A 23,326-nucleotide genomic window follows, 5' to 3' on the forward strand; every position below is an offset into this window, starting at 1 on the left:
AAAAAGTTTAAGAAAAAAAACATTTTAGAAAAGTGATTTAAGCTTGATCATTGCAAGTGTCAATCTAACTAACATCCTTACCAAAGCCACCACCTCAAGTAGCATTTTGGATTTTAAAATTATAAAGACCTTTAAAGTCTCCTCTCATCCCTCTAAAATATCAAGGATCTTTAAATTGATTTGGCAACCACCTATCCCCTCTTAGGTAAAATGTAACACAGACAACACGTCTCTTAGAGTCCTTGGTCATGCTGCTTGTGGGGGCATCTTCAGGAACCACTCTACAAATCTTATAGGGTGTTCCGCTGAAAACCTTGATCAAAACTTTGCTCTGAATACATTTATTGGAGTAATAAGAGCATTCGAGTTAGCCACTAAGAAAAACTGGAGACACATATGGGTAGAAATAGATTCTAAACTGGTTGTTCATGCTTTCAGCAACATTATCATTGTTCCATGGCATCTGAAGAATCAATAACTCAATTGTATTTGTAAAATTAACAACACGAGTCTTATTATATCACATATTTTCAAAGAGGGGAACCATTGCATAGACAAATTAACTTCATTATGCCTATCCATTCCGTAATAGGCTACTTTAGATTTTGTTAGCATCATATGGTTTAGGTTTTATGTCTCCTAATCATCTTTTATCTTTAATTTAATTTAATTTAATTGTATGGAGGGATAAATTTGGATTGACGTAAAAAGCGGCGGCCTCGTTAATGTTATCCTTTGCACCCCATTTTCCCTCTTTGCTTCTGAACTGCCATTGCTCCATCCTACTCTTCAAACTTCCATCTTTTCCTTCTCCGGAGGCGGGATATTTATATTCAAACTTCCTTCTTTTCCTCTTTCTTCTCTCTCAATCTCATTCTCCCTGAATGGAGTTACCAACCACTACCATTGTTCTTCATTCTTGTTCATATTCATCCTTCCATTCTCTTCCCCCCAAATTTCTCAATCTTAAACCACCTCTTCCAGATTTACCTTCTCCCTTATCCATTACTACTACCAATTCACTTCGCTCTTCATTCTTCCCTTTCTCCTACAAAGGTCAGTCACTTCCTTTTCCTTTCTTTGCACTATTATATTACGCTTCTAATTATTTACAAAATGCAATCTATTTGTTCCTCTTTACTTAACCTAATATTAGTGTCACCGTTATGTTTATGTCAAAAGATTTGGAAAAACTTCGCAACACATGCTTGGCTGCTGTAGAAGTCTATGACGCCGCAACTGAGAGTAATGAAGTACTAAATTCTTCTTACCAGAAGATAGACAAAGATTCAGTGGCTAATTGGCTGCGACTGTGTTATGACCTGGAAGAAGTAGGAAGGATACACACAATTATCTTGAAATGTTTTAGAGATTCAAGTACTTATGTTGATAATAATTTGATTTGTAGTTATTTAAGATTCGGTAAGTTAGCTCGGGCACGTAAGGTGTTTGATGGAATGCGGAGAAGGGATACAGTTTCATGGACTGCTATTATTGATGGGTATTTAAAGTTTAACTTGGAGGATGAAGCTTTTGAGTTATTTTGTGGTTCAATTAAGCACGGGGTTCAACCGAATAGTAAGATGTTTGTTTGCTTCATGAATTTGTGTTGTAAAAGAGAGGATATAGCGTTGGGGAAACAAGTCCATGCGTGTATCTTGAAAAGTAACTGGAGGAATTTGATTGTTGACAGTGCAGTTGTTAATTTTTATTCGAAGTGTGGTAAGATATCAAGCGCGTTTAGAATGTTTGATCGTATGGAAAAGCGAGATGTGGTTTGTTGGACAACGATGATTACTGCTTGTTCCCAACAAGGGTTGGGATACGATGCCTTGTTAATGTTTTCGCGGATGCTATGTGATGGGTTCTTTCCTAATGAGTATACTGTATGTGCTGCACTGAAGGCTTGTGGAGAAAATAAAGCATTGAAAGTTGGGATACAGCTACACGGTGCGATAATAAAGAAAATTTGCAAGAATGATGTTTTTATAGGAACTTCGCTAGTTGATATGTATGCGAAATGCGGGGAGATTGATAGTTCTAAAAAGGTGTTTGATAGAATGAGGGTTAGAAATACAGCTACATGGACGTCGATTATATCAGGGTATGCGCGGAATGGGTTTGGCGAAGAGGCTTTAAACATTTTTCGATTAATGAAGAGGAAAAAAATATATGTTAATAAATTGACACTTGTATGTGTTATGATGGCTTGTGGTACAATTAAAGCTTCACTAATTGGAAGAGAGGTTCATGCGCATAAAATCAAAAGTATTGTCCATACTAACACGTACATAGAAAGCTCTTTGGTATGGTTCTACTGCAAATGTAAACAATACTCTCATGCTTTAAATGTGCTCAAACATATGCCTTTTAGGGATGTTGTTTCATGGACTTCCATTATCTCCGGGTGTGGTAGGCTCGGGCTTGAAACCGAGGCTCTGGAGTTTTTGCGGGAAATGATGGAGGAAGGTGTGTCGCCTAACTCCTATACTTACTCGGCAGCTTTGAAAGCTTGTGCGAAATTAGAAGCTCCAATGCAAGGAAAATTGATTCATTCTAATGCAAGCAAGAACCCTGCTATGGCTAATGTATTTGTGAACAGTGCTTTAATATATATGTATGCGAAATGCGGATACATTGCGGATGCTTTTCAAGTTTTTGACAACATGCCAGAGAGGAATTTGGTTTCTTGGAAAGCCATGGTCTTGGGTTATGCGAGGAATGGGCATTGTAACAAGGCCCTAAAGCTCATGTATAGAATGCGAGCTGAAGGTTTTGTGGTGGATGATTATATTTTTTCGACAGTTCTTACGGCGTGTGGATGCATCGATTGTGGAGACATTGACTGGGATCTCGAGTCTTCTGCAAGACTGTAGACTTAGGGGATGAACCTAATTAGAAATATATAGGAAAGAAATGTTATAGAAGTAATTAATCCATTTCCTTTATCATTTGAATCAGAGTTTGATTGTAATCGGTTACATGATTTCTGTGCAAGACCTGTTATGATCTTCAAGTCTTCACCTGGGTAAGCCTCACGCTTTGTGGCGTTCATTATCATATTATTAACAACATGATTCTGAAATACCCTTTGGTTATTCTGTTCTGTCATGATCTAGACTCTAGAGTAAGACACAATTTACTGGCAGTTGGATTGGATTTATGCCCTCTGGTTGCACAAATGGCAGATACAGTTTATGCTTGGGATTCAACTTGAAACTGGCATATGAACATTCCAATGTATGTTATTGCTATTTGCTATCATAAGCTTTTAGGGGTGTGAAAGACCTAAACCGGTACTTTAATCCATTCTAACTCATAAGCTTTGGGTTGGGTCTGACCTGAAAAGGCTTTGATCCTAAACCAACCTTCATATTTGAGATTTTATCTTGTTTAACCTGACAACCCCACATATTTTCATAAAGGCAAAAAAACAAAAAATTAGGTAGTGCAAATAAAAAATCTGGTATGAATAGAAAAACCGGATAGCGTATTTTAAAAGTTTGGTATGCATTTTTATCCCTTTTGTAAAAAATAAATTTAACATACCGGATTTTTTGAAAAATCCAATATCTTTAATAATTTTTTGAATTTTGGAAAAATTTGGTAGTTCATATTCAAAAAGCAAAAAAATTAAAATAAATAATACTATCGGATTTTCAAAAAGTGTGCTAGATTACCGGATTTTTCAAAGTGCTGTAGTTTATCGAATTTTTTCGAAAAATCCAATAGTGTTAAAAAAAAAATTTGCTTGTCAAATATGAACTACTGACAATTTTTAAAAATCTGAAAATTACAAAAAAATTCAAAAATTCGATAAATGCAAAAAAAAAAAAAATAAAGACATAAAGGTAATAGCACTCCCACAAGTTAAATTTGGGGAGTGTCAAAATAATTTTTTTTCATATTTGTGTATGTATTTGTTTATTTTAATAGTTTTCTAAGAGATTCTTTAAATATAAAAATTTAGTAGTTTCTAAGTAGATTCTAAATAAAGTAGAAATTTAATAGTTTTCGAAGAGATTTTTAAAATTATATTCTCTAAAAATCAAATTGTAGTGTTATAATTATAAAAGGTCTCGCCTAAGAGTGACGTCTTTAGACCGCCCCATAAGAGGCGATGTAGGACTGTTGCTCAAAGGGAGATATCGCATCGCCCCAGGACTTGTCTATCACCCGAAAGTGGAAATCTTGGAATAAGACGTTTTTGGGGGAGATAGAAGTAAGGGTCAATAACTGATCCACGACTTTTAAGAAAATAAGGACTAAATGGTTCACTATTGACCGAGTGGAAAATGATCCATCCCAAGAGAATCCTAGGTCCTAGAGGTCTCTATAAATACATATCCTAAGTAGGAGAAGAGGACACATCTTAAGCAACATACACAACTAGAACCTTAAGCATAGTGCTCAGGGAGAGATCATTCTCGACACCCAAAAGGGTCATAACACACGACTGGCCATAACCATATAAGCTTGCTCCCAAACATCATCGATCATTAGCAGAGCCTCTCACCTCACGTGAGCATGACTCCTAAATAAGGATGACAGGCAGACCCAAACACGGGGGGTCCACCCGCACCCGAATCTGAGTCAACGGGTGAAAACTCGAGTTGAATGAGTTTGGGTTCGGGTGCCACACGATATTTTCAGTGCAGATTTGGATAGTGTGAAACCCGCACCCGAAACTCGAAACCTCACATGCTTAGACCTGAAATTACATAAGTGCCCATAAATATATATAAGTTGTAGAAAAATTGATGGAAAATTTCAATGTTGTTCTTGTATTTTATGTGTTTTGCTGCGGGTTTGGGTTCGGGTGAAAAAACCCGAACCTAACGGATGTGGGTGTGGGTGTTATTTTGCCACCCGATTAGCCTTTGGGTTTGGGTTCAGGTGGTTATTTGAGGTGCAGGTTTGGGTAATGTGAAACCCGCACCCGACCCTACCCGTTGTCATCCCTACTCCTAAACTATCTAAAATGTTCTCCCTGCCCTTGTAGGGGGAACACACACACACACTTGTACTTTTTGACTTGTACAATGGTGCCCACCGTGGGGTCCCGGTAAAACTAACCTAAACTACACTTCTACTCTAACTCTCTCCATGTTCCCTCCAAAGATGGGACATAGAGGTTAATATCACCTTTTCGAGGAGGACGCCCTTGGCCTTAACCTTCACGGTGATGATCCCTTGGTCATCACAGTGCAACAGGGAAATTGGACATCAAGCGCGTTCTGATAGACCCCAATAACCCAGTTGACGTCTTTTTTTGGGACACCTTCCAAAAATTACAACTCAATCCAAAAGACATAAAAATGTTCATTGGTTCTTTGACGGGGCTATCCGGAAAATATATACAAATAATGGACCACATAACCCTGGAAACTACATGAGGTGAAGGAACTAATGCCAAGGTGATTGACATCATCTACCTCATTATGTATGCCATATCACCATATAATATCATTTTTGGGCGGCCGACTATCAACGATTTATGAGCAGTCGTATCCACTTTGTACCTAACCCTATAATACCCGCCCCCTGATGGACGAGTTGGTGCAATCCTAGGGGACCAACAAGCATCTCGAAAGTGCTATCAAAGTAGCCTGGAGACATCTAGAGATACGCTCGCCCTTATTGATGTCCCCCCTTCCGAAGTTCCAAATAGTAACTTCGAATATTGTGACGTCAGATTGAGAGCAGAAGTGGAAAGGCTCACGCCCAGAAAAGATTTGAAGGAGGTTTAGATAGGTCCTTACGTGCATCAGTGTTCCCCTGGGCCACCCCGACATGCTAGGAATAGACACCAAAGTGGTGAGTCATCGCCTCACAATCGACCCTTCCTCCAACTAAGTTGCCATTGACGAAGAAGTAGGAAAACAATCTCGCGTCGGGTTCATCACAACTAAGTATCCCACATGGATGGCCAACTTGGTTGTAGTACGGAAAGCTAATAATAGATGGCACATGTGTGTATATTTCATCGATCTGAACGCCACCTGTAACACCCTAAACTGCTTTCATAATTACCGACTGACCCCACAAACCAACATTGGTATTTTTAGCATACTTTGTCCTAAGTCACAAGGTTTCCAGGAAACTTCCTAGAAGGTCACCCATCCAAATACTACTCCAAGTCAAGCACACTTAACTATGAAGTTCTTATTTGTTGGGCTACCAAAATTAAGATGCGTCTTGTGTGTATAGGTACTACCAATCAATCCTTATAAGCCTTTCTTCAACCATGCAGTCCCATCCATGCAGAGTTTTAGAATCCTTCTCATTCCGATGTGAATTCGACGATCACTTCGCGTCCTCTTCGAACTCGGCAGTATGGGGCGTTACACCACTTGTCATAAAGATCCATACCCATTGCCAAACATCGATCTCCTCATCAACGAATCATCAGGCTACCACACGTTAAGCTTCATGGATGTGTACTCGTGGTATAATCTGACTCTGATGGATTCTCGTTGACGCGCCCAAAATAGCCTTCATGTCGAACCATGGGAACTACTACAATTTCATGCCTTTCGACCTTAAGAACGTTGGGGCCACCTACCAACATCTCATAGACATTGTATTCGCCCAGTAGATAGGATGAAACCTAGAAATCTACTTCAATGACATGATAGTTAAGACTACCGAGGGACACAATCATGTAGAGGATTTAGAAGATGTCATATAGTTAGTCAGGAGGTATGATATGCGCCTAAACCCCGCCAAGTTCTCTTTTGAGGTCCATGCGGGGAAGTTTCTAGAATTTGTGCTGACACGAAGAGGCATCGAAAGCAATCCAGACAAGTTCCAATTAGTCATCACGATGAGAAGCCCCACTAACATAATGGAAGTACAACAACTCACAAGTCGCCTCGCCGTCCTATCTCGCTTTCTTTCCCGTGCAGGTGATAACTCACAATTTGTGAGTTATTATAAACCTTATTACTTGAACTTATCTTTTAGTATCAGTTATTTAATAGCTTAATTGATTGCATTTTGATGTTTTTAAGTAGTTTATAAAAAGCACAGTAGGTGCTCTCTTTTGTTAGTTCTCATGTATTTGTTACTTGTGTAGAGATAAGTTCGGATGAGACCTGGCACGATAGTAATGGACTTGCGTTTTCCCCCAACTAAAAGTGGAGAGCTGGATGTAATTGAAGTTAAAGAGATATATCATTCTCTTTTCTATGGCATACGTGGCAATAATTTATAGAATGGAGGATGTTTGAATCAAATTTGCAAATGGATAAGATCAAGGCGCTAGAGGACAAAAATCTGCACCATAGTACACCCACTACAGCGCCATGCTTGTCTGCCTGCTGAAAAGAACAAATGTAAGTCACCACCACTTGAATGCCTACGCCACTAGCCTACCACAAGAGAATTTTTCTCCCAAATGATGATTGTACTTGGCTCTACATTGGTATGAAATGGAAGAATTGAAGGGAATTATGTTGATTCCTTTGGGCCATAATTCATAACTATCCATAAGCCCATGATCCAAGACAACACCAAAAACTCTAGTTGGAAGTGAATATAAAAGGACATCTTAGAGGAAACACAAAAGGGTTCATCATTTTTAGAGTAATAGACATTTAATATCTGGCGTGACAGGGGCCGTCTCTTGGTGATTAACAATTGCAAGAAGATAAAGAAGTTACTCTTAGATTTTCATTTCTTTATAGGGTTAATACCTATTTTCCCCCCTGCCATATAGGCGACATTTGAAAAACTCCCCTGCAAAAAAAAAAGTTGCAATAATTCCCCTAACATTTGAAGATTCTCTCATTTTAAACCTTCGTCAGATCCAGTCATCCAAAATGCTTACGTGGCATGTATTTTTTTTATTTTTTTAATTGTTTCTAATGACGTGGATGCCCAGGTGGCTTTTTATTTTATTTATTTATTTATTTTAATGACACATGTATTTTATTTTGTTTTTATTTTTTGTTAATATAGGTTGTTAAAATGGTAAATATAAAAGCTTAAAAAGATGGTCTCAATGAGACATGAACCCAAGACCCATTGCTTACACAAAATCAGTATAACCACTAGGCTGCACGTTTTTGGTTGATTTATTGGTGCCTTTTGTAATACTTATTAGATACTGAACCAGTTAGTCATTATAAACTAAAAATATTTTTATTTAGTTCAGTTAGTATAAACTAAAATAATTATATTTAATTATATTAATTAATTTATAAACTAAATCATTAATTATATTAATTATCACTAAATCATTATAAATTAAATCATTATAAACTAAATTAACTTGTTTTAATTTAAATAGGTTTTACTAGTTTTAATTTAACTACATTAATTAAAATAGTTTTAAATTAATTAATATATATTAATATAATTTATTTACTTTATTTTTAATTTATTTAAATAGCTACAATATTTTTTAAATTACATTATTTTATATAAATAGTATCTATATAAATAATTTATTTAATTCTAAAATAATTTTAATATTCTTAACATTAAATTTTTACAGTATATTGATGTTAAATTATTAATTATTATATAAAACATAAAAATATTTTTATTTTGTTCAGTTAGTATAAACTAAATAATTATATTAAATATCGTTTATATTTTTAAATACTAATATTTAAATTACTATTTAAAAATTATGTACTTATAAAGTAATATATTAGTTAATAGTTAATATTTAAATTAATAATTATTAGTTAATAGTTAACGTTATTATACTAACTGAACCAAATAAAAATATTTTTAGTTTATAATGATTTAGTTTACAAAAATGTTTTTTTTTAATATTTATTATTTGATTTTAATATTTACAACAATATTTTTTTTAATTATAGTTTTAAATTGTATTCGTTTAAATATGTATATAAATGATTAAAACGTATTAAATTAAATAAAATATATTTAAATATTAAATAAAAACATGCGTTGTAAATTAAATAAAATATAAATAATTAAAAAATAAAGTAATAGTAAAAAGATAATTGAAATCAAGTAATAAAATTTAATACAAGTAATCAAATGGTATCACATATTATAAAAGTTATTCCAAGCACGAATATTACAAATGGTATCATGTGGCCTAGTGGTTTCAGCCATTGTGTTGGGAAACTAATGTTGTGGGTTCAACTCCCACCCAAGACAAACCAAGAGAAATTTTTGGATGCTTTCTAATCTAAACTAAAAATTTATATAATAAAAAATGCTTACTTGGCAATAAAAATAATAAATAAATAATATAAAAAAGCCACATGGGCTATCCAGTCAACGAAAAAAATAAAAAAAATACAAGCCACGTCAGCTTTTTAGCTGACTGGATGGGATGAAGGTAAAAAATGAGAGAATCTTCAAATGTTAGGGGAATTCTTACAACTTTTTTTTTTGCAGGGGGGTTTTTCAAATGTCGCCTATATGGCAGGGGGGAAAATAGGTATTAACCCTTCTTTATATTATGTGTTTAAGAATGTTTAACTTAGGAACCAGTATTGATGTATGTACTAAGATTATCATAAGCTAAACCCCTTTTTTGTTGAGCAATGTGAAGTTAATATCAAATAGTCGTTTGTGTTAAATGATGTGTTGTTAGTGCTTTAATTTATCATGTGTTAAACTAACATAAATTCGTTTCTTTGAATTATCAAATTAGGAAAAGATGCAACCTTGTTGTTATGAGAGATCCAACAACAAGTGAATTTCATGATAAAAGTGATTAAAAATAGTATAATAGATATATTCACTAGATTATCTACTTTAGTGATAAAAATCTACAATCAAAGAAGATATCCAGAACAAAATCAGACATTCATAAAAGTTTCAATCCATGCTTAAAGATTTCATTGCTTTAATGTATATGTTTATGATGATGTAGAGATACACCACAAGATCACTTTCTGACCTCTTATGACATGACATAACACTTTAGATACACACAAATGACAAGTTATATTAACGGATCATTGCCCAACATGCTCTCCCCTATTGAACCCATTTACTCTTTTTAATTGTTCTGGACATTGCTTACTACCAAACTGAACTTGTGGCAACCATCAATTATTTTTTATTTTTGATCACGCTCAATTACAAAAGATAGTTTTGACAAAATCAACCTAAGTTATTTTACGCTCCATGTAGGTTCGATATCCTTATTATTCTATCACTTGCTACTTTAAACATACACGTAAACTTGCATGTGACACCACAAATTTTCAAGAATTTTTTTTGGCGCAGTTGTCGGGGAGTGTGTCGAAGATAACATTTTGATTTTGTATAAAATACTATTTCCTTTATCTAAACAAGCATTTGAGATTTTGATGTTTCATGTACTTTGGTGACATGACATGTTCTTAGCTGTTGCATGCGCAAGCTGTTAAATCTAGTATAAATATTATATCCTGAACATGAAAGAACATTCTATTTGTTTAGGAGATTTCAAGCTACTAGACACTTAACAAAAAACCTTCATCCTTTTCTTGTTTTTGAATTAGAATAGGAACCAAATCAAGAAGAAAGAGTCATGGCAGACAATGACATTAGTGGCACTGCCAATGATCGAGCAAGAAACATTAGGAATTATGATGTGTTTTATCCTAACACCATGAACACATGTATCATTCGACTAGAAATCATTGTGGCCCTGTTTGAGTTTAAACAAATGATGTTTCAAATGTTGCATGCCATTGGCCAATATCACGCACTGCAAATGAAGACCCGCATCTACACTTGAGGCAATTTTTGCTGGTTGCTAGTAACTTCAAGATACCTATTATTACAAATGACACCCCTCGATTGAGGCTATTTTTGCATTCTCTAAGGGATAAAGCCAAGAAATGGATGAACTCTCTAAAGCCCAATTCCATAGCCACATGGAATGCCTTAGTTGAAAAGGTTTTAGCCAAGTATTTTCCTTCTGTTAAGAATGCTAAGATGAGGAATGAAATTACTTCATTTAGACAAAAAGATGATGAATCCTTATTTGATACTTGAGAAAGATTCAAAGATTAATTAAGGCAATTTCCTCACCATGGCATACCAATTTGTATCAAATTAGAAACATTCTACAATGGATTGGTCCCATCTTTAAGAAACATGCTTGATGCATATAGTGGAGGAGCTTTGTTATCTAAGTCTTATGAAGAAGGGTATAAGTTGATTAAAATTATGACAGCCAACACCTGCTAAGGGCCAATTACTAGAAATGATGTTGTCTCTACTGAAAAGAAGGTATTTGGTGTCCATGAATTCACTACGGCTCTTGCTGCTCAAGTGGCTCAGATTCACCAAATGATGAAAAACATGCTGAATAGTCTTGAAGGGCCATCAACTGAACCTGTTAATATTGTTCAATAAATCCTATTTCTGTTAATTATTTGAGCAATAAGTACAACAAGCTCTAGAACAACACATATAATCATGGGTGGCATAATCATCAAAACTTTTCATGGTGTAACTATCAAAACCAACTTAAACCTCAAGCACCATAAATTCCACCTTGTTTTTCTACACCAAAATATGTCGTGGCTAATAAGAGAATAACCACTTGGAACATATTTCGAAGTCCTTCATACAAGAGACCAAGAACATGCTTCAAGCTCAAGGTGTAAGCAAAAAGAACATGGAGAATCAGGTCGGGAAATTGCTTCAGTACTTAGTTCAAGGACTATGGGAGAACTTCCAAGCTCAACTGAAACTCCAACATCTATCTCTGGAGCCAAAAGTATTGAAACATGCATGGTTGTTAAGAAGTTGGAAAGAATGTGAAATATCAACATCAACAAGAGAAGAACCACCAAAAGAAAATCTAACGACCCCTGACACTTTAGAGGTGGAAGTATCTGAATCTACTAAAGCTACCCCTTTGGTGGAGCCTACTGAGGAACATGTAACAAAAGAGAAATACATTCTGAAAGTTATTGGTATAAATTCAAATCCAGAAACTTCATATTAACCAGTTTGGTATGTTCATGGAGATTCTAAAGCAGCTTCATATTAACTTTCCTTTGATTTAAGACATCTAACAATTGCTAAACTATTCCAAATTCATGAAAGACGTTCTTACAAAAAGGAATAGAGTGGGAGAATTTTCCACCTTGGCATTAACTTAAGAGTGCATCCAACTTGTTCAAGGAAAAATCTCCCCTAAGTTAAATGATCCTTGAAGCTTTACTATACCATGCAACATTGGATAGTATTTTTGTGGTAGAGCATTGTGTGACTTTGGGGCAAGTATTAACCTCATGCCCTTGTCTATCTTCAAAAAATTTGGTATTGAAATTGCCAGACCAACAACTATCATCCTCCAACTAGCTGACCAAAACATTTATTACCCCCAAGGGAAGATTAAAGATGTGTTAGTAAGGGTGGATAACTTTTTGTTTCCAGCTGACGTTATCATTATGGATTGTAGTGTTGATGAAGAAACTCTCATCCTGTTAGGAAAGGGATAAGACAATTCTGGGGCAGAGAGAAGTCAGGGTCAATAACTAATCTGCGACTTCCTAGGAAATAGGGATTCAATGGTCCACTATTAACTGAGTGGGTGGTAATCATTACCAAGAGAATCCTAGGCCCTAGAGACCTCTATAAATACATCTCATATGTAAGGGAGGAGGACAGATCTTATGGAACATGCATAACTATGCCTTTGAGCATAACACTCAGAATGAGATCATTCTCGACACCCAAAAAGGTCATAACTCACGAGTGACCGTAGCCATACACTTGCTCCCAAGCATCACCGGTCATCTATAGAGTCTCTCACCTCATGTGAGCAAGACTCATAAACTACCTAAAAACTCCATCAGACATTGATTCTTGCCGTCGTGGGCAAACCCTAAATCATAATATCGTGTTATAAACCCATTAACATGTATTGTCTCAAACGTTTAGCTGCCCAAGTTAAGGCATAGCAAGACTTTCTTAAACCCCTTTATTACCCTTAGGATACCTTTCTTTCCTTTGAAAACATATCCTTTCTTGTGCAATTCACCAAGAGAAATAAAATTTCTCCTCATATTAGGTACATACCTTTGTTTCCTTTTTTCTTTCCTAGCCATGCTGATCCACCATCTTGATCACAAAATTTCTCAAACACATCTTTGTTTGGAGTCATGTGCCAAATGCAACCTGAATCCGATATCTATTCCTTGCAGGAATTGCTGCTTGAAATCCAAGATCCAAGATCCATTCCTTGCAGTAATTCCTGCTCAAAATCATCTTGTACAATGGGTGCATTACTATTATCCTTACCACCATGACTGTTCTGTCGATCATGGCAAACCTTTCATGTGTGACCCTCCTTCTAACACCGATAACACCTAATTGAAGAAGTATCACCACCATAATATTTTGACTAACTTTTACCCTTCTTCTTTTAAAACTTACCATCTTTCTTTGAGAATTTTCCCTTAACGGACAAAGCTTCACCAAAAGACGATGGTTTATGCTCCTTCCTCTTATTCAAGTCCTTTGAGTATAAGGTGGATTGAACTCCTTCAAAGGTCAAGGAATCTCTTCCATACAAGAGAGTTTCTTTGAAGTGAGTGATAAAGTACACATCAACAACAATGCTTGATCTTCACCATCGATCTTGACATTGATATTTTCAAGATCAAGAATCACCTTGTTGAACATATCCAACTGCTCAGCTGTTATACCCCAAAATTTGCCCGCATCTTTTTTCAAGAAAACTCCAATCTGAAAATTAAGAGTCTCATATAATCATGGATTTTTACAAAGATCCTGATATATGAAATACTTAGTTTTTAGAATTTTTCTTATACAGTAATTTGGCTTGCAGTTGAATTTATTCTTACGCAAACGCCAAATGTTGTTTATTACTTCACACATGCTATTTATTTATTTACAGATAAATAGTACTGACACAATTGGTACAGAGTTAAATCTTTTTGCAGGCGCAGAATCAGGAAACTCAGACTGTACTGGTAACAGTATATTAGTTATTTATTATGGCTGTGTTTTTTAACAAGTCATGTAAATAAACTTTAATTTTTCACATAAAACATAAAACAAAAACAAAAAAAAGAAAATTAACTTTGACTGTTGATTTCTCACTCTAACTGCTACGTCAATACCTGAACAGTCAGTCGACAGCCAAACTGCTGGCAATACAATTCTCAGTGTTTTGTACCATCAATCAAATCAATCTTTCACAATTCAAAATTCCAAGATCTTTTGTGCTAGAAGTCTTCTGAATATCACGCGATTAGCAGAAACTCAACACTGCACAAAAATCAGGTACGCTTAACTGTCTCCTACATAAACAATCCCTAATCAGGGTTTTTCTTGTTTTTACAGGAGCAACAAGTTTTTGAGAGCTCAAATGGATTTCATACACATCCATATATCTCAAAGTACCATCATACAAATTTTCAAACTTCAATTCACTCAGACGCACCGTCAGCAGCTCAAACAGTCAACAGACGACCCGTTTGACCAAAAAAGTCAACAGACAGTCAAAAATGAAATTTTTTGTCAAAGTCCATATTTTGTCAAAGGATTCATCATTTGATCATTGGATGATCATAATTCATCAAGGAAAGATCAAAAATCAACAAAACCCTAAGATTCAAAATTAGGGTTTTTGCCTGAAAAGTCAACTCAACTTTGACTGATCATAACTCTCTCATCCTTCATCCAAAAAATTCAAACCAAAGCTTGTTTTGAAGGAAATTCAATTATCTTTCAAATGCAATTGATCCCATGGTCATGGGATTCACCATTTGAAAAATATGACCAAAGACATTACAGGTCATTTTCAAAGTCAACAAAAAGACACTTTTTTCAAAAGGACACACAAGAAGCTTCAAAAATCATTTTGACATGAGACCAAAGGCATTGGTTAGAGGACTCTTTGCGGTTTCCAAAAAGTGCAAGATCTCCTTCATATGACAAAAATTGAAGGATTTACACCTTGTTGAAGTTGGCTAAATTTTGGGAAAATACATGAAATCAACATTGCTCAAAAATGTATTTTTTCCAAATGGGGCCAAGTTTTCAGCATTCAAACATCATTTCCATGATGTTATGGGCCTCCCACGACCAAGACTAAGCCCATACCTTTTTTTATCCATTTTTGCATGATTTTATCTTATTTTAAGATTAAAATTAAAAGGAAAATGCATGGATAATGGTTAGCTTACAAATCAAGCATGACTCACCTCAAAGAATCTTCATCTTTCTGCAGAGAATTGAAGGGCAAGGCAGGTGCATTGAAGGCAAGATGACTTGGTCAAGAATTCAAGGTTTTTAATATTAAAAAAACCAAAGTTTCAACAAAGGCAACTAAAGACACTTCTTAGCTTCAATTGTAAGCACTCAATGCTTATAAATAAGCTATCATAGTTCAGTAACAAAGGGGGGCGAGTTCAGAAGCATACATAAGCTCATAACACTTGTAATCACTTGAAAAAAATTCAAAGAAAACTCAAATTCGAATTTGTAATTTCAGTCCATTTCAATACAAACTAAGCATTCATACACCTTCCTTGAACATCACTGAAACTATCTCAATCAATTACAAGCCTTGAAGCTCACTGAATCGAGCTACACAGGTCAAAATTTGTTCAAACTAAAATCAATTCGTATCTGGTTATTCACACATGTTTAACAAGATGTAGACATACTATTGAGTTTGGTTTGAGGTGTAGATCATTTCTGGAAACTTAATTGAAGTTTGGACACGTACAAACGAAATCACCATTTTAGGGTTCATAGCTTCAAAATTAGGGCTTTCCAAATTAGGCAAAATTAGAGATTCTAAATAGTACCATTAGATTCGTATGGACAAAACGAGTTGAATGGTACCATCGCGCCAAACTTATTTGCTTGTTTACCCCTATTCGTTATTTTGCAGAATTAGGGCTCACTTACAATAGCGCTTTTTTACAAAAGCGCTGTAAAATGCCTTGTCTGAAGGTTGAAGACGATGAGGTGTCTCCCCCTCATTGGTCCAGAAGCGCGCGCGTGTTTTTAAACTTTCCACTAATCCAGTGTTTTGCAGGTGTAACGTATCCCACGTGCCTCACCATCTGGACCACCTGATTTCATTTAATGACTCATTCAACGCGCCAGATCAAACAATCCTTATCATGCACTCTCCAGCCTACCACACAGGATCAGTATCCTTTTATTTCTATTTTATTTTCTATTTTATTTTAATTTCTTTGTTAAATTAATTAAAAATAGTTTTAAAAATCCAAAAAATACACAAAAAATATTTTTAGACTTCTAAAATAATATATTATTTTCTGAAATAAAAATATTTTATTTTCTTCAAAATTTTAATATTTTGCATAATTAATTAATATATATTTATATATTTGCTTTTTAATTATTCTAACCAATCAAAAAATCATAAAAAAATTTGTTCTTTATATAAAATATTGTTTATATATTATAAACTAATTTTGTACATATTTTGAATAATTTTCTTTTTAAGTTTTACTTATTTGTATAATTATTTACATAATTATGTTTTAATTAACTTAAATCAATTCCAAAAATTCCAAAAATATTAGTTTTGTTTTAAAATTAATTGACAAATATTTTGTACATATTTAAACTTAATTTTTAGGTTTAAATCTATTTTCATCTTTTTTCTTCATTTTAATTTAATTAATCATGCATTAATTATAATTAAAATCAATCATAAAAATCCAAAAACAGGCCTTTTATTTCCCTTGCAATTTAAATTCCTAGATAAATGTATAGGATGTCAAATTCATGTAAATAGGCTAGTTTACGTTTCCTGCACAATCGATGTAATAGCGTAGATTTACTTTCCGCACTTTACATTTCCGCATTTTAATTTCCAGCAAATATAAACTGCGTGTATGTCAAAGATAAAATTGAACCGTTAGATCACTAACTTCAAAGATAAATATCTGAATACAAACACAATCACACTTGCACCTCTTAAGGTAATCCCTTCTCATTCTTTTCAAAATCAAAGTCAAAATTCTACTGTTTTGAGTACAAAATCGAACCTTGCGTTTATATCCGGTGAAAGGATAGATTTTTAAAGGAAATAGGATAAAGACCTTACAACTCAGGGTAGACCTCCTAGTTTGCTTGCTCAAATCAAAACAAACAAAATTCTCATACACTGTTGTTTTTCAAAACAAAACTTTCAAAAAAAGACAATACTTTGTATACATCCAAACACGGATTATTACAAAGTTAACGTTCTTTTCAAAACATCTTTCGAAAGATAAACAAGCATTTTGTATACATCCACACACGGATCATTACAAAATTCAATTTACAAAAGTATTTGAAACCACATATGAGCAATTTCAGAGCAATTGAAAAGTGATCGAAAAACAAGTGAGCTAAGCAAACTTAAGAGCCCATGGATAACCATGGATACAAAGGGTGCTAACACCTTCCCTTTGTATAACCTACCCCCTTACCCAGAATTTCTTAAAGGTCTTTTTTCTGTTTCTTTTATAAACCTTTCCTTAATTGGATAAAATAAAAGGTCGGTGGCGACTCTGTGAATTTTCAAAAATGCGAAAGCATTAAGCGATAAAAAAAAGAGTCAGTTCACGTATCTCTACAGAACAGAGGTATGGCCCGGGAATTAAAAAACGGAGGTCCACAGAACTGGCGACTCTGCTGGGGAGTTACTTTCAAAAACAAAATGTTTTCAAAAGGGGTTACCTTAAGAGAATAGATCACTTCGATGTTTTCAAATTGATTGACTTGATTGCTCTATTTTTCAAAGGTTTGTTTGGGTATTTTGCTTGTGTGAAAGATTCTAACCCGAATCTCGAGATACCTTAAGTATATGACAATAGACCAAGGAAACTGTACGGCATGTACCGATACGGTTGATCTGGTAGTCATCGTTAGTGCGATACTTTGGTTTATACTGATGTCCCTTGAAAACGATCAAGGAGTATATTAGGCTTCCGAAATGTCATTAAACACTAATTTGTCTTAGAACCTTTCTAGTTGAACTTGACTTGTGGCCTATTAAGTGGCTAGCTTTGAAATTGATCGAAGTTAGTTATCCTCGAGGAATATTTTGATCGGCCGCTCGAGCGCCGCATTGAGATGTTACTTCCAAGGATCATAGAACCCAAATGCTATTCTAGGACAGGTTTTAACCAACTCAACTTCAGTGGGGAGGGTATCACCTATCAGCTCCATGCAAGCCTTTAAACCTAAGGCTATTGTTTGATTTGTTTTTGTGTGCCACATGTTTGCATCATAAGCATATCATTTTTGCACCAAACACTTCAAGGATCAAAGAGTTTACCTTTGTTTTTGCAGGTAATGGCTCCCGCCACCAAAGATTACATCCGAATCAACATCTCAACGGTACCATCTGAACTAAAAGACTTAGTGTCAGAATTCCCCAAGAATGTTCAATTCACTGAAAGGCATGGTCACCTACTCCATTTGGTTACCTCAAAATTTGAAGAAGACATGATACGGGTCCTGTTCCAGTTCTTTGACCCTAAACATCATTGCTTTACCTTTCCTGATTACCAGTTGGTACCCACTTTGGAAGAATTCTCTGAACTAATGGGATTGCCTGTTCGAAATCAATTACCTTTCACTGGTTTAGAAAGGATTCCAAAACCTGAAGTCATTGCTGCTGCTTTACATCTGCGGAAATCAGAAATCGAGTCCAATTGGGAAACAAAGAGTGGAGTTAAGGGTTTACTTGCCAAGTTCTTGTTGGAAAAGGCTCGACTACTGCTAGAAAACAAAAGTTATCCAGCTTTTGAGGAAGTTATGGCACTTTTGGTCTATGAGTTGGTTTTATTCCCAAATCCCGACCAGTTCATAAGTGCACACATCATCAACCTTTTCCTAATCCGTAACCCGGTACCAACATTACTGGGAGACATTCTACATTCTCTACATACTCGTACCATGAAGAAACGAGGAACTCTCATGTGCTGTATACCACTACTGGCTAGGTGGTTTACATTTCATCTTCCCCGATCAGTGTTGAGAAATGAACAAAGAATGCAATGGTCTCGCAGGATTATGTCTTTGTCTCATTCAGATATCCGGTGGAACAACTTCTTTCAAAGAGACATTACTATCATTGATCATTGTGGAGAGTACCCTAATGTGCCACTCCTTGGCATCAAAGGAGGCATCACTTACAATCCCTCTTTAGCTCTACGCCAATTCGGATATGCAAGGAGCAACGGTCCTCATGACATGATTATCCATGGCATTGTGTTTGATTACGAGAATGATTCTCATAGACACCGACGAAGGTTCATACATGCATGAGGCAGTGTCTATAGAATAGAAAGCAAAACTCTGGGGCAATGGAATTCTATTCCTATGGAACCCTACCTCAGATGGGTCCGCACTCATGCTCAGAAACTCCTGATGCCATATCCTGCTGTTCTACCTGTGACTATTGAACCAGAGGTCGAAGGATATGAACCTCAAGTTATTCTACACCCGGACATGCCAACTGACCTAGAAGAGTTGCAAAAATCTTGGGTTCAACTCAAAGAGGAAAGAGACACCTTCAAATCATACTGTCAAGACTATGAGAGAAGGGTATTGGAACTCACCGGACAGCTTCAAGAAGAGCAGCAGATCAACACATTCCTGGGGACAAAGAGAAAGCGTCCACGGGAGACCTGAAGGATCATTTATTTTATTTCTGTCTTGTAAGCCCAAATGAGGCAAAGAAAAAAGAAGCAAAAAAAAAGAAATAAATTGATTAACTAACGTTTGTTTCTTCTTTAACAAATCTAAACTCTAAGATCCTTGAAACATTGCACACACATTTCACTTCATGCATTGCATATACATTTCATACATTGCATTCATATACATTGCACATACATTTCATACATTGCATACACATGGCATCCAGTCATACACATTTCATAACAGGTTCTCATGACGGATTTCTCATCTCCTCGCTGTTTATTTCAGTCAGAAGAGATGGAATCCGAGACAAGCATCAAGAATCTCGAAGCACAGAATGCCCAAGTTCAAGTGGCAATCTTGGAACTGGCAAAGGGGCAGCAAGAATTGAAAGCCCTGATAATCAAGAAGAAAAAGAAGCCCAAAGGATCTGTAGGTGTGAGTCACCTGAGAAGAAAGATCAAAATCCCAGTCAAAAAGTTCACAAAGCCACCGATCCCTGAAACAGTCGGTGATGGTGAACCAGAAGACAATCAAAGCAACCAGGGTTCTGCTAAACCCTCTCTCTCTTCAAATGAAGAAAATGATCATTCTGGGGACGAACCGGATGATGAAAAATACCAACAGTTGGAAGACCGTATGAAAGCTATGGAGATACAAAAAATACCTGGCCTAGATTTCAATGATCTAGGGCTCATCTCGGATGTTGTTATCCCTCCAAAATTCAAAGTTCCTGTCTTTGCAAAATATGATGGAGTTTCTTGCCCGAAACTACATCTGAGATCCTATGTGAGGAAGATACAACCTCATACAACAGATAACAAATTGTGGATTCACTTCTTCCAAGAAAGTCTGTCGGGTACACAACTCGAGTGGTACTATCAGCTGGAAAATACCAAGGTTCATACTTGGGAAGAATTAGCTGCTGCTTTTTACAAACAGTACCAATACAATGCTGATCTTGCGCCAACCCGTACTCAACTAAGGGGCATGTCTATGGGACCAAAAGAAAGTTTCAAAGGATATGCACAAAAGTGGAGAGATATGGCTGGAAGGGTTCAACCACCCTTATCTGATCGCGAACTAGTCGACATGTTCATGGGCACTTTAACTGGCCCTTTCTATAGCCATTTGCTGGGAAGTTCATCATCAGGTTTCACTGACCTGATACTGACCGGAGAACGTGTCGAAAGTGGCATTCAAAATGGAAAAATTCAAATAGGTTCCACCTCTGGTACTACAAAAAGGCCCATCAGTGGGAGAAATGAGGTCAATGCAACACAAATTCAGAAAAGTCGCAAAAGTGAGCAGCATCAATCTGTAGGGGCAGTTCTGATCTCCGCATCTGCACCTCAAAAAGATCAACAGCCAAAATATACGCATCGACCAGATGCACCAAGAAGAAATTTCACCAAAATCAACATGCCAATCTCTCAGGCATTGCAGCACTTGCTAAAAGCAGATCTGATCACATTAAGAGGTCCTCCAAAGAATGTCAACACTTCCTCTCCGAATTATCGCCCTGATGCGACATGTGCCTATCACTCAAACTGTCCAGGACATGACGCAGATCACTGCTGGGCCCTGAAAAATAAAATACAAGATATGATAGATGCTGGGGAAATTGAGTTCGATCCTCCAGAAACTCCAAATGTCATCACAGCACCTATGCCAAAGCATGACAAAACTGTAACGCTATCCTGGACACTGTTTACATCTATGATGTGAACGAATTATCAACTCCACTTTGCGAAGTCAAAGGAAAGCTAATCCGAGCTGGTTACTTTCCAGGGTGTGACCCCGATTGCTTTTACTGCTCCTGCCTGCCCAATGGTTGTGAAAGTCTGAGGATGGGAATTCAAAAATGGATGGATCGTCGTATCATTATGTTTGAGAGGCTCCCTTCTATGGACGTGCTGTGCAAAGTCTTTGCAAACGGGATGAGAATAGAGGATGCCTCAGTGATCTCCAACTTACCATTCAAAATCTCTGCCAAGGCTCCATTCAAAATTTCTGCTACACTCAAAGTGGCATCAGTAGTCATTGCTAGTCCAACTCCATTTCCATACTCCTCAGACAAAGCTGTCCCATGGGGATATGACACTAATGTTTATGTTTACGGAGTTAAGCAGAGTACCTTGACTGAAGAGGCCGCAAAGTTAACTACTCCAACTGTGGGTAATATTGTGGGTACCAGCAAGATCACGAGAAGTGGAAGAATCTTTTCACCAGAAATTTCTCCAAATGTTGCTGCTGGTCCAGTCCGAGTCCCAGTTCCTAATCAAAATGTCAACGCTCGAGGCAAAGAGCCACAAGTTGAACAAATTCAAACCCCGGTGGAGATCACTGCTGAGGATCCGTCAAAGCAAGAAATGGAGGAAATATTGAAAATCATCTGCAAGAGTGATTACAATATTGTTGAGCAACTGGGGCACACTGCTTCAAAAATCTCAATGCTACCTCTGCTAAAATATTCAGAAGCTCATGCCAAAGCTTTGATGAAGTTCCTTAAAGCTGCGCATGTGCCTCAAGAGATCTCAGTCGACCAATTTGAGAATTGTGTTGCCAATCTAACCGTGAGCAATGGTCTCGGTTTCTCTGATGTGGATCTAACTCCTGCTGGAAAAAATCACAACAAAGCCTTACATATCTCCATTGAATGTAATGGCACCACTCTATCTCATGTGCTAGTAGATAACGGTTCTTCTCTGAACGTGTTACCGAAAACAGTACTAGAAAAGCTTGACTTCGAAGGAATTGTGTTACAGCCAAGTGATGTTGTGGTAAGAGCCTTTGATGGGTCAACAAGAACGGTATACGGAAAAGTGAATCTCCCAATCAGAGTGGGTTCTCAAATCTTTGATTCTATCTTTTACGTAATGGAAATTCACCCAGCCTACTCCTGTTTACTTGGACGCCCTTGGATACATGGGGCAAACGCTGTAACTTCTACCCTGCATCAGAAGTTAAAATATCCAGTAAAAGGAAAGATTGTCACAGTCTATGGCGAAGAGGAATATGTGGTTAGTCACCTAAGCAATTCCAAATATGTTGAGTTGGAGGACGAATTCATCGAAACTCCATGCCAATCATTTGAGGTGGTCTCTCCAGATGTCTCTACCACCAAGCATATTCCTGCTACTCCAACTACAACTATGGCTTCTCTCAAAGATGCCAAAGCCGTGATTGAACAGGGTGATTGCACAGTATGGGGACAGCTTCCCGATATACCCTACAAGTCTGACAAGCTAGGTCTGGGCTATGATAGTGAAAATCAAAAGAATGATCAAAGTCCTCGTTCTGAAGGATTGATGTCACACTTCGTCAGCCAAGAAGTAAACGCTATTGAAGATGAAGGAGTGTTCTTGAACCATATCATTCAGCCATATCCAGATGAGATTCCACCCATTTCCATGGGAATGTGGGATGCTGTGGGAGAACCAAACGGCGGGTATAACTATCAGTATGCCGCACCTCAGAATTCTTATATTGCTATGGAAGACCTTACCCCAACTGGATGGGGTGATCAAATTGGAAATGACAAAAGTTTCACAAGTCCCGTCACTGAGCAATATCAAAATCCACCCAAAGAAGTATGGGACACGCTAGGAGAACCCAGCGGCAAATATGACTATATGGTGAAATACTCCGCTCCTCCGAGCTCACAAATTGCTATGGA

The 23,326-nt window shown here is 36.5% G+C and overlaps 1 protein-coding gene and 1 non-coding gene across 2 annotated transcripts; one reads left to right on the plus strand and one right to left on the minus strand.

Moving 5' to 3' along the window:
• Positions 1-723: 723 nt before the first annotated feature.
• Positions 724-3,421, plus strand: LOC131630461 (pentatricopeptide repeat-containing protein At4g18520, chloroplastic-like). The gene is made up of 2 exons (XM_058901230.1): positions 724-1,056; positions 1,183-3,421. Exons 1-2 carry the CDS (start codon positions 885-887, stop codon positions 2,874-2,876), a joined length of 1,866 nt encoding a protein of 621 aa, XP_058757213.1. The 5' UTR covers positions 724-884; the 3' UTR covers positions 2,877-3,421.
• Positions 3,422-10,917: 7,496 nt separating this feature from the next.
• LOC131630470 (small nucleolar RNA R71) lies at positions 10,918-11,024 on the minus strand. Its single transcript, XR_009292354.1, has one exon. It is a non-coding gene; the product is annotated as a small nucleolar RNA R71 (small nucleolar RNA).
• Between the last annotated feature and the right edge of the window lie 12,302 nt (positions 11,025-23,326).

The sequence above is a fragment of the Vicia villosa genome, unplaced genomic scaffold, assembly GCF_029867415.1.
Source record: "Vicia villosa cultivar HV-30 ecotype Madison, WI unplaced genomic scaffold, Vvil1.0 ctg.000684F_1_1_3, whole genome shotgun sequence".
Classification (NCBI taxonomy): Eukaryota; Viridiplantae; Streptophyta; class Magnoliopsida; order Fabales; family Fabaceae; genus Vicia; species Vicia villosa.